Source organism: Nerophis lumbriciformis, linkage group LG10 (genome assembly GCF_033978685.3).
Source record: "Nerophis lumbriciformis linkage group LG10, RoL_Nlum_v2.1, whole genome shotgun sequence".
Lineage (NCBI taxonomy): Eukaryota > Metazoa > Chordata > Actinopteri > Syngnathiformes > Syngnathidae > Nerophis > Nerophis lumbriciformis.
Window position 1 is genome coordinate 47438461 of NC_084557.2, and position 18785 is coordinate 47457245.

General features: G+C 38.5%; 1 protein-coding gene across 2 annotated transcripts in view; it reads left to right on the plus strand.

The window, feature by feature from the left end:
* The window catches only part of kif23 (kinesin family member 23), a 57556-nt gene that overhangs the window by 24073 nt on the left and 14698 nt on the right, over positions 1-18785 (plus strand). For both annotated transcript variants that reach the window (XM_061969494.2, XM_061969495.2), the window contains 6 exons: positions 1271-1390; positions 1479-1638; positions 11674-11835; positions 11915-12081; positions 14364-14537; positions 14624-14833. In XM_061969494.2, coding sequence (XP_061825478.2) covers positions 1271-1390; positions 1479-1638; positions 11674-11835; positions 11915-12081; positions 14364-14537; positions 14624-14833 — 993 coding nt within the window. The remainder of the gene's footprint in view (positions 1-1270; positions 1391-1478; positions 1639-11673; positions 11836-11914; positions 12082-14363; positions 14538-14623; positions 14834-18785) is intronic.

Here is an 18785-nt window from a genome sequence, read left to right on the forward strand (position 1 = left end):
AGCACCGCTGCCAAGCACGAGGCACCAGTTGCCATTGTTTCCAAACGAGCGAACGATCATGGAATCAGCCGGAGAAAAATCGCAAACGAGTCTTAAACCGAAAAGAAAACTGCAGTCATTCCGTGAAGAATATTCAAAAGCCTATCCGGGAATAATTATCCGTTCCAAAAAGGGTGAAAACTACGCAAATTGCACCTTGTGCAGACAAGATTTTTCGATCGGACACGGAGGAATTAGCGATGTAAAAGACCACGAGGAAAGGATCTTCAGTCATGTGAACAAAAACAAGTATGATCAATCTGATAGAATAAATTTGGATTTTAGCCACAAAAAGGTAATGACACCAATGTTATCTATTGGAATTGTTTAGTACTGTTATACTGTTAAAAGTGTTTATACTATTTATGCTTTCAAGTCCAAGTTGAAGAAATCTTGTTAAATGTTGACAGCATAACTACCAAAATACAGAAGTATGTCCTTAATATTTTTGCAGTGCTATTTCTGTTGAAAAGTTCAAATGATTACATTAGAGATGTGATGTGCCACTTTTCAAGTGTCTGATGGCTTAAATTAATTTTCATTAATTTTTCATATTTTGAATTCTTTTGAAAGGCTTACAAAAAAACTACATTTGAATTGTAATTCCATGCTATTGACAGGACTATTAATTTTAATGAAGTTAGCTTACCATGTTTACAGTATGATAATTGTGATAGAAATGTGAATTTTAGGCACAGAATATTTTTTACAATTGAACAAGGCAGTAGATTATACAAGCTTGGACAGAAAGTTAATAATGACACCAATTTTTTTTTTTAATGGAATTGTTTAGTACTGTTTTACCATTTGTTTACTGTAAAAAGTGTTTATACTGTCTATACTTTCAATTAACAAATTGAAGTCTTGTGAAAGGTTGACAGGATAACTGGCATTAACTGTCAAAATAATTTCAAACTATTGAAGTTATCTTACAGAATAAACATGTCAATCAACCCATATGATTTTTGCTGTAATATTTTTGTTTTGAAAAGTCACTGTGACTGATAGAAAAGTGATGGTTTTAGCAACATTTTAACCTGTCTGAATGCTAATAATCATTTTGCGTCGGGGGGCGAAGCCTGAACCCCCCACCAGGACTTTGTCCTGGACCTACCGGGGCTTGCGGCCCCTGGACCCTGGCTACTAGGTTTTTCTGATTTCAAAAGTTGGCAGGTATGACATCACTTATCACTTTAGTCCACAATGCAACTGTTTGATATTTTTCTTCTAGATGGTTCCCTACAGAGACTCCAAAGTCACACATCTTTTCAAAAACTACTTTGACGGAGAAGGCAAAGTCAAAATGATTGTCTGCGTCAACCCAAAGGCGGATGACTACGAAGAAACTTTGGTGAGCTCAGTGTGCATGTTTCATTTTCCGCTATCATTAAAATAGAACTTACGGCTGGAGTAACAAATTATTTTCTGTCACCGTCCAGCTGGTGATGCGCTTCGCAGAGATGACCCAGGAAGTGGAAGTAGCTCGGCCAGTGGACAGACCCATCTGTGGGTTCACGCCAGGCCGCCGCCATAGAAACCTGGCTTTCAAAGATGAGCTGTCTCGCAAGTTGGAGGAGCGTGGTGGTCCAATATACAGAGGTAGCTTTGTGTATATATATATAACATACACAGCCTTAATCAAAGTGTACTTCGGTCCGAGCATTACATGCATACTGTAGATATAAACTGTACACACTAATCAGCACAATGTAGCCATTTGTTCCGATCAGGCATTTATGCTGCCAATTCTGATCATTCATGAGTGAGATCAGCCTATCCCAATCACATGTATTAACTGCACATTTTCCATTACTAATCACTAGGGGTGTAACGGTACACAAAAATTTCGGTTCGGTACGTACCTCGGTTTAGAGGTCACGGTTCGGTTCATTTTCGGTACAGTAAGAAAACAACAAAATATAAATTTTTTGGTTATTTATTTACCAAATTTGTAAACAATGGCTTTGTCCTTTTAACATTGGGAACACTATAATAATTCTGCCCACGTTAATCAACATTAAACTGCCTCAAGTTGTTGCCCAGATTAAATAAAATGACAACTTTTCTTCTTCATATAAAAAGTGCAACATTAAACAGTTTCAAGTCAACTCGTCATGCTTAATTTATTACAGCATTTGGGAAGCCTGTAGTTGATTTTTATTATGTAAATGTTATAGTTTTATCAACATGTGATAGCAGGGACCCTGCCATTCAAAACTAGGCTGCTCCATTACTAATGATTAATGTAACTATAGCTGAAAAAATGGTACAATAGCAATAGGAGAGACTATTCATCCCTAAACACCATGGCGTTCATGTAGGCTTAATGATGCAGTTACATTATTATATCAACTATCAGAGACAGAAACTCTTCATTTAACATAATGTCCTTTTTTGCTGCTTCAACACAGCTCAATCAACACAGAAAAAGGTCAAGTGAAATAACAGACAGACAGGGCTTTGCTGTTCTTAACACACACACAACGCAAAATGAGCTAACGTTACACTAAAAGCGAATTAGCCTTCACCTCAAGCCAGGACTGCGAGTGAGCTGAGCTGCCTTTTATATTTCTAGAAGGTCAACGGGCTCATAGTGATGTTACTAGTAGTTGACTGGGAGGTGTTTATTATCATTTGGGGAGAGTCCGCTGCCTGATGCTTACCTGCTCAACGCTAAGCACTGACTACATTCGCTCTGAATACGCACTGCTGATTGGCTGTTACCGTTTGTAACCAATCAGATGGTTGTGTGGGTGGGACAATGCTAGGTGCTGTGTAGAGTACTGACAGAAACAGAGGCAGAAGGAAGCGGAGGCGGCTACTTAATATGTTCGTGTTGAAACTCGTTTGGTACACCACCGAACCGAAACCCCCGTACCGAAACGGTTCAATACAAATACACGTACTGTTACACCCCTAATAATCACTGAACCTTTTGTTACCCTCTAAATTCTCCTATATCCAGGGAATTATTCTCTGAGTTTGTAACATTGGGAAAAAAAACGATTTTGAAAAAATTTAAAATATCCATCTACTGTAAAAACTCTAGTATACCATATACTGATACCAGCCTTGGCATCGACACCAAAACTGTATGGATTGATCCGCCATCCCATGGGTCGGGAACCTTCTTGGCTGAGAGAGCCATGAAAGCCAAATATTTTAAAATGTATTTCCGTGAGAGCCGTATAATTTTTTTTTAACACCGAATATAACTAAATGCGTGCATTTTTAAGTAACACCAACATTTTTAGAGCATAATAAGTCTCTTATTCTTTTTAATAACATTGTTATTCTGACGCTAACCAATAATAAATAAAATACTTCCTACCATTAATGCGACTTCTTGAACAGGTGCGGCAGAAAACGGATGGATGGATTAAAATGCATGAGAATGTTTTTTTTACCAGCGGAATTATTCATTACTTATCCTGTTAAGCAGTGTCAGCTAAGATTTATCTGAGAGCCAGATGCAGTCATCAAAAGAGCCACATCTGGCTCGAGAGCCATAGGTTCCCTACCCCTGCGCCATCCTCTTACATGTCGCATACTAACTGTGGCGATGCTGACACACCAACAGTTTTTATATTATCCTTTCTCTCTAGACTATTATTAATTTACTTGTTCATTGTCTGTTAAAAGCTGCTCACTTTCTACCGCAACATGGTTCCATCTATTTCTTATTTCTCCATTTGTTTATAATTTAACTTAGCGGCTAGTTTAGCTATTAGCATGCCTGCTCCTGCTTGTATAACATGTTTAGTCTCGTCCTAATACAGTATTTGATAATGATACCAAGAAATGCAGTTTATTTGCTGTAATAGAAATTATTTTTAACATTGGGGAGCAGCTCCACGCTATTTGGAGACACATAATTAGCTGCTAGTTTGTCAGATTGGGGATTAAAAATAAATACAATATTAGCCTGAGGGGATCAGCGTTTGTGATTGCTCTTGCTTTGTTTTCCTCATCTTTGCCTACCAGCAATGGTGTTCATTTTAAACACTAATTTTAGGAAAATCGAAAGACCTCACTGACGCCCTTACAAAAAAAACTTCTAGCAATGACGATCACATCTTTACTTAAGAAAATCGGTTAATCAATCGGCATATCTCTTCATATCATACTTTTAAACATTTTTATTTATAGTTAGTAATAAGTCTTAGGTCCTACAATGGTGTATGAAAGACAATTATGTCTGAAACAACCATGTATGAAAGTGTGTTGGCCAGTATCGAGACTTGAGGCTGCTGAAAGCACTTGTAAACTTACAAGAGCTTTTAGTAAACCCCACTAAGAACATGCGGTTTTGTGTGTCAGTAGTTTTAATGCTAATGAGCGTTTTCCCACGCCTATCTCCAAAAAAGTTGAAGACTTCACAAAGTGCTATTATTCACTTTATCCACTTTTTAAATATACTATGTAACTGTCACTGCATTTCCAACATGATAGACAACGGTTACGTGGGCACTTAGGAACATGCTGCAACTCTGCAAGCACTATATACTAAGGGTGTCAAAAAAATCGATTTTCGAATTAATCTCATTTCTTTTTGTAACGATTCTTAAAGGGGAACATTATCACCAGACCTATGTAAGCGTCAATATATACCTTGATGTTGCAGAAAAAAATACCTTTTTTTTTAACCGATTTCCGAACTCTAAATGGGTGAATTTTGGCGAAGTAAACGCCTTTCTAATATTCGCTCTCGGAGCGATGACGTCACAACGTGGCGTCACATCGGGAAGCAATCCGCCATTTTCTCAAACACCGAGTCAAATCAGCTCTGTTATTTTCCGTTTTTTCGACTGTTTCCGTACATTGGAGACATCATGCCTCGTCGGTGTGTTGTCGGAGGGTGTAACAACACGAACAGGGACGGATTCAAGTTGCACCAGTGGCCCAAAGATGCGAAAGTGGCAAGAAATTTACGGACGAAAGCTATGCTACGACAGAGATGGCAAGAATGTGTGGATATCCTGCGACACTCAAAGCAGATGCATTTCCAACGATAAAGTCAAAGAAATCTGCCGCCAGACCCCCGTTGAATCTGCCGGAGTGTGTGAGCTATTCAGGGACAAAGGACCTCGGTAGCACGGAAAGCAATGGCGGCAGTTTGTTCCCGCAGACGAGCGAGCTAAACCTCCTATCGACCCTAGCTTCCCTGGCCTGCTGACATCAACTCCAAAACTGGACAGATCAGCTTTCAGGAAAAGAGCGCGTATGAGGGTATGTCTACAGAATATATTAATTGATGAAAATTGGGCTGTCTGCACTCTCAAAGTGCATGTTGTTGCCAAATGTATTTCATATGCTGTAAACCTAGTTCATAGTTGTTAGTTTCCTTTAATGCCAAACAAACACATACCAATCGTTGGTTAGAAGGCGATCGCCGAATTCGTCCTCGCTTTTTCCCGTGTCGCTGGCTGTCGTGTCGTTTGTCGGTTTCGCTTGCATACGGTTCAAACCGATATGGCTCAATAGCTTCAGTTTCTTCTTCAATTTTGTTTTCGCTACCTGCCTCCACACTACAACCATCCGTTTCAATACATTCGTAATCTGTTGAATCGCTTAAGCCGCTGAAATCCGAGTCTGAATCCGAGCTAATGCCGCTATAGCTTGCTGTTCTATCCGCCATGTTTGTTTGTGTTGGCATCACTATGTGACGTCACAGGAAAATGCACGGGTGTATATAACGATGGTTAAAATCAGGCACTTTGAAGCTTTTTTTAGGGATATTGCGTGATGGGTAAAATTTTGAAAAAAACTTTGAAAAATATAATAAGCCATTGGGAACTGATTTTTAATGGTTTTAACCATTCTGAAATTGTGATAATGTTCCCTTTTAATAGAATAATTTAAAAAAAGTTTAAAAAAAATAAAAATCTGTCCTGTCCAGCCTCTCAGGCAAATATAATTGTTGATGTAGATGCCCATGTACAGATTTACTTTAGAAAAGAGAAGTGTTGGATATGTCTCTTGTTACCTTATTTGTATTTGACTTTATTAAATGTTTGGCTAGAATTTTATTGAACTAAACAAGTTTTCTTTTAAGTATTATGAAAAACGATCACAGCTGTTTGTCTGTTACGGAGGAATGTACTTAATAATATAAGTGGGACCCAATGTTATTAAAAAGTATAGATTTTGAATCGAGAATCGTTAACCGCAAGAATCGAGACAAATTGATTCGTGTGGTGTCCAAAGATTCACAGCCCTACTATATACCACCACCCACTATCTGCTCCGATTATGTAAGCCATGCTCCACAGAACCCTTGCACTACACGCTCATTAGTTATGTTTGCTACTAGTTAACTATCATTGAATGTATATATTTTTTTTATTAATGTGGCAGCAGCATGACTGCAAATTGTTGGCCGCATATCTGGGACTAATTTTGTGTGTGTGCACACTAGGGATGATGTTTTGTAAGAAATTATCGAGTTTGAGCCTATTATCGAATCCTCTTATCGAACCGATTCCTTATCGATTCTCTTATCGAGTCCAGATAGGTTGTTGTATATGGAAAAAAACACAATATTTGGTTTAACAAATCACTTCTGCTCGCTCCTATAGTATTACCATATCTGAGTTATTGTGCAGAAATGTGGGGAAATAACTACAAATGTGCGCTACATTCGTTAACCGTGTTACAAAAAAGATCAATTAGACTGATATATAATGATGGATATAGAGAACATATAAACACTATTTATTGAGTCAAAAATATTAAAGTTCGATAATTTGGTAAAATTGCAAACAGCTAAAATTATGTGGAATTAAATGATGGAATGGATTAAGTAAAGAAGTGAAACATTGCACTGATATGATCCAGTTTAAGAGGTTGTTCAAATGAATAGTGCTTACAAAGTACAAAGAAGAAAAATTATGAGAAGTACTTTCAACCTTATTGAAAATAAGATATTCTTCTTCTCAGTATATTAATAATGACTGAATTAATTAATTACATATTACAAAACTGTTGTATATACTAATTCACAGATATTTTATTATAAAAAGGTCAGTAAATGATGTATATATTTGTAAACGCTATGAAGTGGGAAAGGGGTAGAATTAAATAGGCCTTACTTCTTCCGACTCCTGTAAAGTGAAATGATATGAAACTGTGATGTATTATGATGTGGTCGGATCATGTTTTGTTTATCAATCAATGTTTATTTATATAGCCCTAAATCACAAGTGTCTCAAAGGGCTGCACAAGCCACAACGACATCCTCGGTACAAAGCCCACATAAGGGCAAGGAAAAACTCACCCCAGTTCGATGTGAATTACTATGAGAAACCTTGGAGAGGACCGCATATGTGGGTAACCCCCCCCCCCCCCCCCCCTCTAGGGGAGACTGAATGCAATGGATGTCGAGTGGGTCTGACATAATAAGAGTCCAGTCCATAGTGGGGCCAGCAGGACACCATCCCGAGCGTTTAGTTATGTTCTTTTAGTTTTGGACTTCCTTAGTTGTTTTGTGCACTTTGGGGGTTTGTTTTAGTCACCATGGTTACTTATGATTTTCACCTGCCTTGCACGCGCACCTGTTGCTCATCAGAGACTCTATTTAAGTCTGCCTTTTCTGGTCACTCGTCGTGGCTTCATTGTTTGCATTTGCAACAGTTACGTTGGCATTCTGGTTTTCCAGCTCATGATTCCTGTGCTAAGTTACCTTAAGCTTCTAGTATTCCTGTGCTAAGTAAGTTTTTGCTTTAGCTTCTCGTGCAAACGGGACGCTTTCCTTTTGTTTCGTTCCTGTCTGTTGTAATGTGTATGATTTATGAGAAATAAATCATCTCCTACCTGCACGCTTTCGTCCGAAGCCGTCAGTTTTGCGTCCCGGGAACGAACCGCAGCACGCTGCACCCCGCCGTGACAAATGACTGAGCTACGGGACGTTATTTCTTGTGATGTCTCACGGGGCATTTGTTGTTTTTAGCACCCAAATCAATCTACACAAATGGAACCAACACACGTAAAATCAATTCATGATCTGTCGTTAAATAAGGACTAATGAGCTAATGTTGCATCTTTCTTATGACCAGTGTTGGGTTAGTTACTGAAAACCAGTAACTAGTTAGTTACTTTATTTCAAAAGTAACTCAGTTACTAACTCAGTTACTTAAACCAAAAAGTAATGCGTTACTGTGAAAAGTAACTATTTAGTTACTTATATATATATATATATTTTTTAAATTTTTTAAGGCCCCATTTAATGCCCTTTTAGCCTTCATTTCAGTACTGTTATTGCACTGGAGAATAATACAATGTGTTGATCAACTTGACATGCATTTGCATCACTCAACTCTGCTAAGCAATGTGGTCTACATACAACACACAAAGACAAAGATATGTTTCAAAGGGCCTATTTATTTTGGGCCAGAGCAAATTGACAAAACTATTTTGAATAGCTGCAACATAACACACATAAGTAACAAACAGCATAATAACAACATAGCTGTAAACCAAGGAAGGCACACACTACATACACAAAGCCTAACAAGGCGTTTTTTTATCTCAAGGAATTCTGAAATAAAATCATGTCTGAAGCCCAGAACACTCTACACATTTCCCCAGTTTTAGTTTAGAGATAAGGCCCACTAACATCCCTCTTTATGTTTGTGAACTTTATAGTCTGTACATTTAGAGTGATGTGATAATCAAACACTCTAGAAGTCTAGAATGAAAGAGCAACAGTATATAAAATAATTGACAGTGTGTGTGTACCTTCAGTGCGCAGTGCCTCGTTAAAATCCAGCCGCTGTAGGAGGTGGAGGTGAAGTGTGTCTCTCTTTACTAGCTTCGTCAAAGCATGTTGCTTTTGTAGCTGTTTCAGCAGATTTGAATTGCTAGGATAGGATCTTTGATCCAAGAAATATCTTACATTCAACTAAAATGTTCTTTTCTTTGTGGTCGACAAAAGAAAAGTATTGAGAATATCTCCATGTTAAGAAATTCGGCTTCGGGCTTCGCCATGATGTCTTGTTAATAAACACAGACACGCCCCCTCCCACACACACATACACACAGACAGCGCACGGCGCGCCTCTTCCGCAGCGCTGCAATAAAACACACTCAGATCTTCTCAGTTTCTAGCCGATACTACATAAAAAATTACGTAAAATAACGCAGTAACGCATCATGTAGTAACGGTAACTGAGTTACTGAATATAAAAAATAACGTGTTAGATTACTATTTACCGCCGAAAGTAACGCCGTTACTGTAACCCAACACTGCTTATGACCTAAAGCAAAAAGTCTTACTAGTCAAAGTTGTTCCATCAGTTGGAGGTTCGACAGCAATAGTATCCGAAATAGCTGACTGAAAATAGTACATTATGTTATAGTGTGTTCAAAGCCAGGAAAACAGGAAATGACACCACACAACTGTGACGTCAGAGGAATACAGTTCTCCGTTTGTGCCGTGTACACGCATACGCTGAGCTGAGAGTTTTCGAACTGTACACTTTGGCCAGCATTTGCAGAAGTCTGTGTTTTTAAGGACAAAAGTATGCGTTTGCGTGTGGACAAAAGGCCTAAACGCAGAGATAGGTTTGCGTTTATGAAATATCCGTGTTTGTGTGGACATGACCTTAACTTTTAGCCATTGGAAATATAGACGTTGTTTAATCTGTTCTTCTAAACCAGTCATGGTAACATATGCTAGCCGATTGTCATTTTTTTTGATTTTTTTTTTTGATCAGAGTTCCAATTTTGAGCCAGTGATGCACAGCAGCTTTAAGAAGTGGAAAAGGAGGACACAGAAGTTAAGAACACTAGCATACCTGCCAACTACTCCGGTTTTCCCGTAATTAGTACGGTTTTCATCAACCTATTCCGGGTTACGGTTGCAGTGATAAAAAATACGGTTTTTCATTAATTAATTTTTTTTTTTTTTTTTAAGTTTTATTCACGAAATCGCGTAACAACAATGACAATCGACACTGCTTCCTGTAACTTCCTATCGAGCCATTCCGAATGCCATGCGCGAGGCTATTTATAGCACCGCTGCCAAGCACGAGGCACCAGTTGCCCATTGTTTCCAAACGAGCGAACGATCATGGAATCAGCCGGAGAAAAATTGCAAACGAGTCTTAAACCGAAAAGAAAACTGCAGTCATTCCGTGAAGAATATTCAAAAGCCTATCCGGGAATAATTATCCGTTCCAAAAAGGGTGAAAACTACGCAAATTGCACCTTGTGCAGACAAGATTTTTCGATCGGACACGGAGGAATTAGCGATGTAAAAGACCACGTTGGGACAAAAAAACACAAGTCTAATGCCGTTGCTAAATTTGGATTTCAGCCACAAAAAGGTAATGACACCAATGTTATCTATTGGAATTGTTTAGTACTGTTATACTGTTAAAAGTGTTTATACTATTTATGCTTTCAAGTCCAAGTTGAAGAAATCTTGTTAAATGTTGACAGCATAACTACCAAAATACAGAAGTATGTCCTTAATATTTTTGCAGTGCTATTTCTGTTGAAAAGTTAAAATGATTACATTAGAGATGTGATGTGCCACTTTTCAAGTGTCTGATGGCTTAAATTAATTTTCATTAATTTTTCATATCTTGAATTTTTTTGAAAGGCTTACAAAAAAACTACATTTGAATTGTAATTCCATGCTATTGACAGGACTATTGATTTTAATGAAGTTAGCTTACCATGTTTACAGTATGATAATTGTGATAGAAATGTGAATTTTAGGCACAGAATATTTTTTACAATTGAACAAGGCAGTAGATTATACAAGCTTGGACAGAAAGTTAATAATGACACCAATTTTTTTTTTAATGGAATTTAGTACTGTTTTACCATTTGTTTACTGTAAAAAGTGTTTATACTGTTTATACTTTCAATTAACAAATTGAAGTCTTGTGAAAGGTTGACAGGATAACTGGCATTAACTGTCAAAATAATTTCAAACTATTGAAGTTAGCTTACAGAATAAACATGTCAATCAACCCATATGATTTTTGCTGTAATATTTTTGTTTTGAAAAGTCACTGTGACTGATAGAAAAGTGATGGTTTTAGCAACATTTTAACCTGTCTGAATGCTAATAATCATTTTGCGTCGGCCTGAACCCCCCACCAGGACTTTGTCCTAGACCTACCGGGGCCTGCGGCCCCTGGACCCTGGCTACTAGGTTTTTCTGATTTCAAAAGTTGGCAGGTATGCACTAGTATAGCTATGTGAGCTACAATGCTATCATTAAACTCACATTCTAACAGCAACATAATGGTAGGGTGTTGTATTCATTGAAGAGTAACAAAACGATGAGCTGTACAGCTCCCAAGTCTGAAGTTGACTGTCAGTTTTTTTTTTTTTAGGACTCCTGGTTATATTTTAAGAAGTTTAGTGAAGTCTTCGTCTCACGTATTTATTTTATTTTTTTCACAAAGCTGTTCTCACTGTGTGTGGACAAAGGAGGGCTCATCTAGCTAAGGGCGGTAAAAATGATCTTAGTCTAATTTAAATTTGGAATGATGTACATTTTACCAATATGTTTACACCAATATTAGAATGCACATTCTGGCACATCAGAATGTGCCAGTGAGGTGATATTTGTGTCACAAAATACAAAAAGTGTAATTTTTATCATGTTTTTCCCCACAGATGTACCTGTCGTATTAAGCCCCGCGATACACAGCTTGCCTCCAATCCCGTCTTCCGAGGTTACAGATGCCCACGATGATATCACCCTGCCCAGGCTGATTGAAGTTCTACAGAACAGAGCTAGGATCAGACAGATCATATTAGAGGACTACAACAGAGCAGGTGCCTGTTAAAGTTTGAGCTAACCCCCTCTTTCTGTTAATCTGGTACTGTTTTGACCCCTTTTATTGTTGTCTTGTAGCCAACATGATCAAGTCTAGGTTCCATGAGCTTGACAGCAATGCTAATTCCAAAGAGAATTACATTCATGAACAGAACGGCAAGCTCTTGGAGAAGGATAACATTATCCAAAACAACAAGGCAGAGCTTGAGCGACTGGAGAAAAAAACAAGGATGCTTGAACACAAGGTGTGTTCATGTCCAAAACCCTCCTGAGTTTGTGGCTTTGATTGTGACCAACAATTCTAACTCTAAGGTGCGCAATTGGGCACTGCCTATGCGTCCTCTACGCACCGCAAATTTACGCCGTGCAAAAAATACAATAAATAAAATAAACACATAACTATTTGTTCTGTAACAGATAAAACAATGTCAACACTGTTCCATTATTGTAACGTCTGTCGAGACCCTTTAAAGAGGACAGGAGTTCCATTGATCACTTTATTGGGCGAAACTGTTAATATTCGGGCGTAACCACATCCAAAAAAGTATCTAAAAACTTATATTTAGAAAAGCTGGTCATTTTCTACAGTACAAACTAAGCCAAAACCAACTCTTTGTCATCTGCCATATAAACAGCAGCCACTCGCTCTCTCTCACCTGCACCAACACACATACTCATGGCACCTAGCCACTGATGCGTTTAAGGCCACACAAAAAGTCAGACAACTCCAACACCACACAAAGTGTAAATGCCAGGTCGTTACAATATGACTCCTCAATCAGATGCGTGCTTATTCTACTGTCATTTATTAAGAATGTCAATTTAGTAGGGGTGTAACGGTACGTGTATTTGTATTGAACCGTTTCGGTACGGGGGGTTCGGTTGTGTACCGAACGAGTTTTCACACGAACATATTAAGCTAAGCTAAAGTCTTAACAAGCTGCTCCGCTTCCTTCTGCCTGTTTCTGTCAGTACACAGCACCCAGCATTGTCCCACCCACACAACCATCTGATTGGTTACATACAGAGCGGTAAGAGCCAATCAGCAGTGCGTATTCGGAGCGCATGTAGTCAGTGTTTAGCAGGTAATCATCAGGCAGCGGACTCTCCCCAAATGATAATAAACACCTCCCAGTCAACTACTAGTAACATCACTATGAGCCCGTTGACCGTCTAGAAATATAAACTGCAGCTCAGCTCGCTCGCAGTCCTGGCTTGAGGTGAAGGCTAATTCGCTTTTAGCGTAACGTTAGCTCATTTTGCGGTGTGAGTGTGTGTGTTACGGACAGCAAAGCCCTGTCTGTCTGTTATTTCACTTTACCTTGTTCTGTGTTGATTGAGCTGTGTTGAAGCAGCAAAGAAGGACATTATGTTAAATGAAGAGTTTCTGTCTCTGATAGTTGATATAATAATGTAACTGCATCATAAAGCCTACATGAACTCCATGGTGTTCAGGGATGAATAGTCTCTCCTATTGCTATTGTACCATTTTTTTCAGCTATAGTTACATTAATCATTAGTAATGGAGCAGCCTAGTTTTGAATGGCAGGGTCCCTGCTATCACATGTTGATAAAAATATAACATTTACATAATAAAAATCAACTACAGGCTTCCCAAATGCTGTAATAAATTAAGCATGATGAGTTGATTTGAAACTGTTTAATGTTGCACTTTTTATATGTATAAGAAAAGTTTTGTCATTTTATTTAATCTTATTATAGTGTTCCCAATGTTAAAAGGATAAAGCCATTGTTTACAAATTTGGTAAATAAATAACCAAAAAATTTATATTTTGTTGTTTTCTTACTGTACCGAAAATGAACCGAACCGTGACCTCTAAACCGAGGTACGTACCAAACCGAAATTTTTGTGTACCGTTACACCCCTATAATTTATTTATATTAATCATAAAATGCTGTTAGTAGATAACATAAATGCTAATAAAAATATATGTTTCAGGAATGTACACTTTATCCCCGGCTTACATCTCATTGTGCAACATGAAAATGTTTTAAGAGGAACTAAATGTGATCCTGAAAGGAACACAAATTATTTCAAGAAGTAGGACCCCCCTCCGGGCATAAAATACTAGTACATAGCTCATGAAAGACAATATTTTTTTCGCTATTTTCATTGTTAGTGGTCTAAATTCCTTATATTAAAAAATGATCTCATAAAAATGACTGCTCTTATTTGGTTATTATAAACAAACATTTACCTTGTTATAAAATCAGGTTTGATGCTGGTATGGCCACAGTGTGCACATCTTTGATTGATTGATTGAAACTTTTATTAGTAGATTGCACAGTACAGTACATATTCCGTACAATTGACCACTAAATGGTAACACCCGAATAAGTTTTTCAACTTGTTTAAGTCGGGTTCCACGTAAATCAATTCATGGTAAACCATCTGATGTTGCTAACATGTGCTCCACTGAGTGCTCAGGGAGTTTTTGCACATGAAAAATTAGAGGGAACATTGACTGTGACGTGTCTCTGATTATCCCTCACTGTTCCATCCTAGATTGACATCCTTCAGAAAACGACAAAGATCTATGAGGACGACAAGCGTTGCCTGCAGCACGAGCTGGAAACGAGAGAGCAAAGGCTGCAGAGAGAGCTGTCTGAGAAGAGACGCATGGAGGAGCGCATGCAGGGGGCCGTCACAGACACGCAGTACAAGTGGGAAAAAAAATGTGTGCGTATGTCTCCTTCAAATACTGATTTGGATAGGTGAGTCCTTCAATTTGGGAAATGATGTGGAGCATCGCCCTGACTTTGCAGGAGCGACGTGTGAATGCAGTACAGCAGCAGTTGCAGAACAAACTGTGGGTGAAGGACGAGCAGCTGAAGCAGGTTATAGCCATCGTGACCGAAAACAACAAACCAGGCCGGCCTGAGCCTCCACCCCGTCAGACACAACCTCAGAGGCCCTCCAGAGAGGAGCGCCTTCCCATCCCTGCAAAGAGATCCGCCTCGCCCTCTGCTGTACCGGTATGCTATGATGTGATTACTTTAATATTCAACACTGTTAGTTGGCATACAAACCCCGTTTCCATATGAGTTGGGAAATTGTGTTAGATGTAAATATAAACGGAATACAATGATTTGCTAATTCTTTTCAACCAATATTCAATTGAATGCACTACAAAGACAAGATATTTGATGTTCAAACTCATAAAAAAATTTTTTTTTTGCAAATAATAATTAACTTAGAATTTCATGGCTGCAACTCGTGCCAAAGTAGTTGGGAAAGGGCATGTTCACCACTGTGTTACATGGCCTTTCCTTTTAACAACACTCAGTAAACGTTTGGGAACTGAGGACACACATTTTTAAAGCTTCTCAGGTGGAATTCTTTCCCATTCTTGCTTGATGTACAGCTTAAGTTGTTCAACAGTCCGGGGGTCTCCGTTGTGCTATTTTAGGCTTCATAATGCACCACACATTTTCAATGGGAGACAGGTCTGGACTACAGGCAGGCCAGTTTAGTACCCGCACTCTTTTACTTTTAAGCCATGTTGATGTAACACGTGGCTTGGCATTGTCTTGCTGAAATAAGCAGGGGCGTCCATGGTAACGTTGCTTGGATGGCAACATATGTTGCTCCAAAACCTGTATGTACCTTTCAGCATTAATGGCGCCTTCACAGATGTGTAAGTTACCCATGTCGTGGGCACTAATACACCCCCATACTATCACAGATGCTGGCTTTTCAACTTTGCGCCTATAACAATCCGGATGGTTCTTTTCCTCTTTGGTCCAGAGGACACGACGTCCACAGTTTCCAAAAACAATTTGAAATGTGGACTCGTCAGACCACAGAACACTTTTCCACTTTGTATCAGTTCATCTTAGATGAGCTCAGGCCCAGCGAAGCCGATGGCGTTTCTGGGTGTTGTTGATAAACGGTTTTCGCCTTGCATAGGAGAGTTTTAACTTGCACTTACAGATGTAGCGACCAACTGTAGTTACTGACAGTGGGTTTCTGAAGTGTTCCTGAGCCCATTTGGTGATATCCTTTACACGCTGATGTCGCTTGTTGATGCAGTACAGCCTGAGGGATGGAAGGTCACGGGCTTAGCTGCTTACGTGCAGTGATTTCTCCAGATTCTCTGAACCCTTTGATGATATTACGGACCGTAGATGGTGAAATCCCTAAATTCCTTGCAATAGCTGGTTGAGAAAGGTTTTTCTTAAACTGTTCAACAATTTGCTCACGCATTTGTCGACAAAGTGGTGACCCTCGCCCCATCCTTGTTTGTGAATGACTGAGCATTTCATGGAATCTACTTTTATACCCAATCATGGCACCCACCTGTTCCCAATTAGCCTGCACACCTGTGGGATGTTCCAAATAAGTGTTTGATGAGCATTCCTCAACTTTATCAGTATTTATTGCCACCTTTCCCAACTTCTTTGTCACGTGTTGCTGGCATGAAATTCTAAAGTTAATGATTATTTGCAAAAAAAAAATGTTTATCAGTTTGAACATCAAATATGTTGTCTTTGTAGCATATTCAACTGAATATGGGTTGAAAAGGATTTGCAAATCATTGTATTCCGTTTATATTTACATCTAACACAATTTCCCAACTCATATGGAAATAGGGTTTGTACTTGACATATCCTCTCCTTAGAATGCAGATACAGTATCTGGTGTTTGGATTAGTCCAACCATGGCCACCAACACGTAAAGGTTAAGCAAATATCAATATGTGAAAAGCACTAGGAAAGTGCAGACCTCCGCCAAACGCCAAGTCCTGAATTCAGACGGTAATCCGAATCAGCTCCAAAATTTAAAGACTTGTTCTTTGTCCCATTTCGGACACATCCTGGAAGAAAATCGGCCTGTAACTATTCAAGCTATTGATAGTGCAATGAAAGGAATCGGGTGAATATTGTTGTCTGTCGTATACGTAAGGCAGCCTTGGGCAAAATACGGCCCGCGGGCCACATGCGGCACATTAAGATTTTCAATCCGGCCCGCTGACCATTCGACATAATTTTTTTAGACCTTTAACATCAAAACTGTAGCCGCCATTATGACATGCTGTTTTTAAATGACTAAGTCTTGAACTATAGAAAGTATTTCAATGGTTGAAATCTGCACTTTTGAGTGTTCTACAAGTCATTACGGTAATCTAGCATACCTGCCAACTACTCCGGTTTTCCCGTAATTAGTATGGTTTTCATCAACCTATTCCGGGTTACGGTTGCAGTGATAAAAAATACGGTTTTTCATTAATAAAATTTTTTTTTTTTTTTTTTAAGTTTTATTCACGAAATCGCGTAACAACAATGACAATCGACACTGCTTCCCGTAACTTCCTATCGAGCCATTCCGAATGCCATGCGCGAGGCTATTTATAGCACCGCTGCCAAGCACGAGGCACCAGTTGCCATTGTTTCCAAACGAGCGAACGATCATGGAATCAGCCGGAGAAACGAGTCTTAAACCGAAAAGAAAACTGCAGTCATTCCGTGAAGAATATTCAAAAGCCTATCCGGGAATAATTATCCGTTCCAAAAAGGGTGAAAACTACGCGAATTGCACCTTGTGCAGACAAGATTTTTCGATCGGACACGGAGGAATTAGCGATGTAAAAGACCACGTTGGGACAAAAAAACACAAGTCTAATGCCGTTGCTAGCGATACAAGTGGAACACTTTCAACGTTTTTCGTGGCCCAAACAGATTCTTTGGATGTGATAAATGCCGAAGTTTTATTTACGGAGGCAATAATTGAGCATGGACTTCCAATCGCACTGGCTGATCACATGGGACAGTTATTTCGGAAAATGTTTCCCGACTCGAAAAATTCATTTTCATTAATTCTTCTTCAATTCTTTTGAAAGGCTTACAGAAAACTGCAATTGAATTGTAATTCCATGCTAATGATGCTATTGAATTACATTTTAATGAAGTAAACTTATCATAAAGTTACCATATCATTTTTTCAGTATGATCAATCTGATAGAATACATTTGGATTTTAGCCACAAAAAGGTAATGACACCAATGTTATCTATTGGAATTGTTTAGTATTCTTATACTGTTAAAAGTGTTTATACTATTTATGCTTTCAAGTCCAAGTTGAAGAAATCTTGTTAAATGTTGACAGCATAACTACCAAAATACAGAAGTATGTCCTTAATATTTTTGCAGTGCTATTTCTGTTGAAAAGTTAAAATGATTACATTAGAGATGTGATGTGCCACTTTTCAAGTGTCTGATGGCTTAAATTAATTTTCATTAATTTTTCATATTTTGAATTCTTTTGAAAGACTTACAAAAAAAACTACATTTGAATTGTAATTCCATGCTATTGACAGGACTATTAATTTTAATGAAGTTAGCTTCCCATGTTTACAGTATGATAATTGTGATAGAAATGTGAATTTTAGGCACAGAATATTTTTTACAATTGAACAAGGCAGTAGATTATACAAGCTTGGACAGAAAGTTAATAATGACACCAATTTTTTTTTTTAATGGAATTGTTTAGTACTGTTTTACCATTTGTTTACTGTAAAAAGTGTTTATACTGTTTATACTTTCAATTAACAAATTGAAGTCTTGTGAAAGGTTGACAGGATAACTGGCATTAACTGTCAAAATAATTTCAAACTATTGAAGTTAGCTTACAGAATAAACATGTCAATCAACCCAAATGATTTTTGCTGTAATGTTTTTGTTTTGAAAAGTCACTGTGACTGATAGAAAAGTGATGGTTTTAGCAACATTTTAACCTTTCTGAATGCTAATAATCATTTTGCTTCGGGGGGCGAAGCCTGAACCCCCCACCAGGACTTTGTCCTGGACCTACCGGGGCCTGCGGCCCCTGGACCCTGGCTACTAGGTTTTTCTGATTTCAAAAGTTGGCAGGTATGATCTAGGTCACAACAGCTCAGGCGAGGAACAAAGCAGAGTGGGCGGGGTTTGTT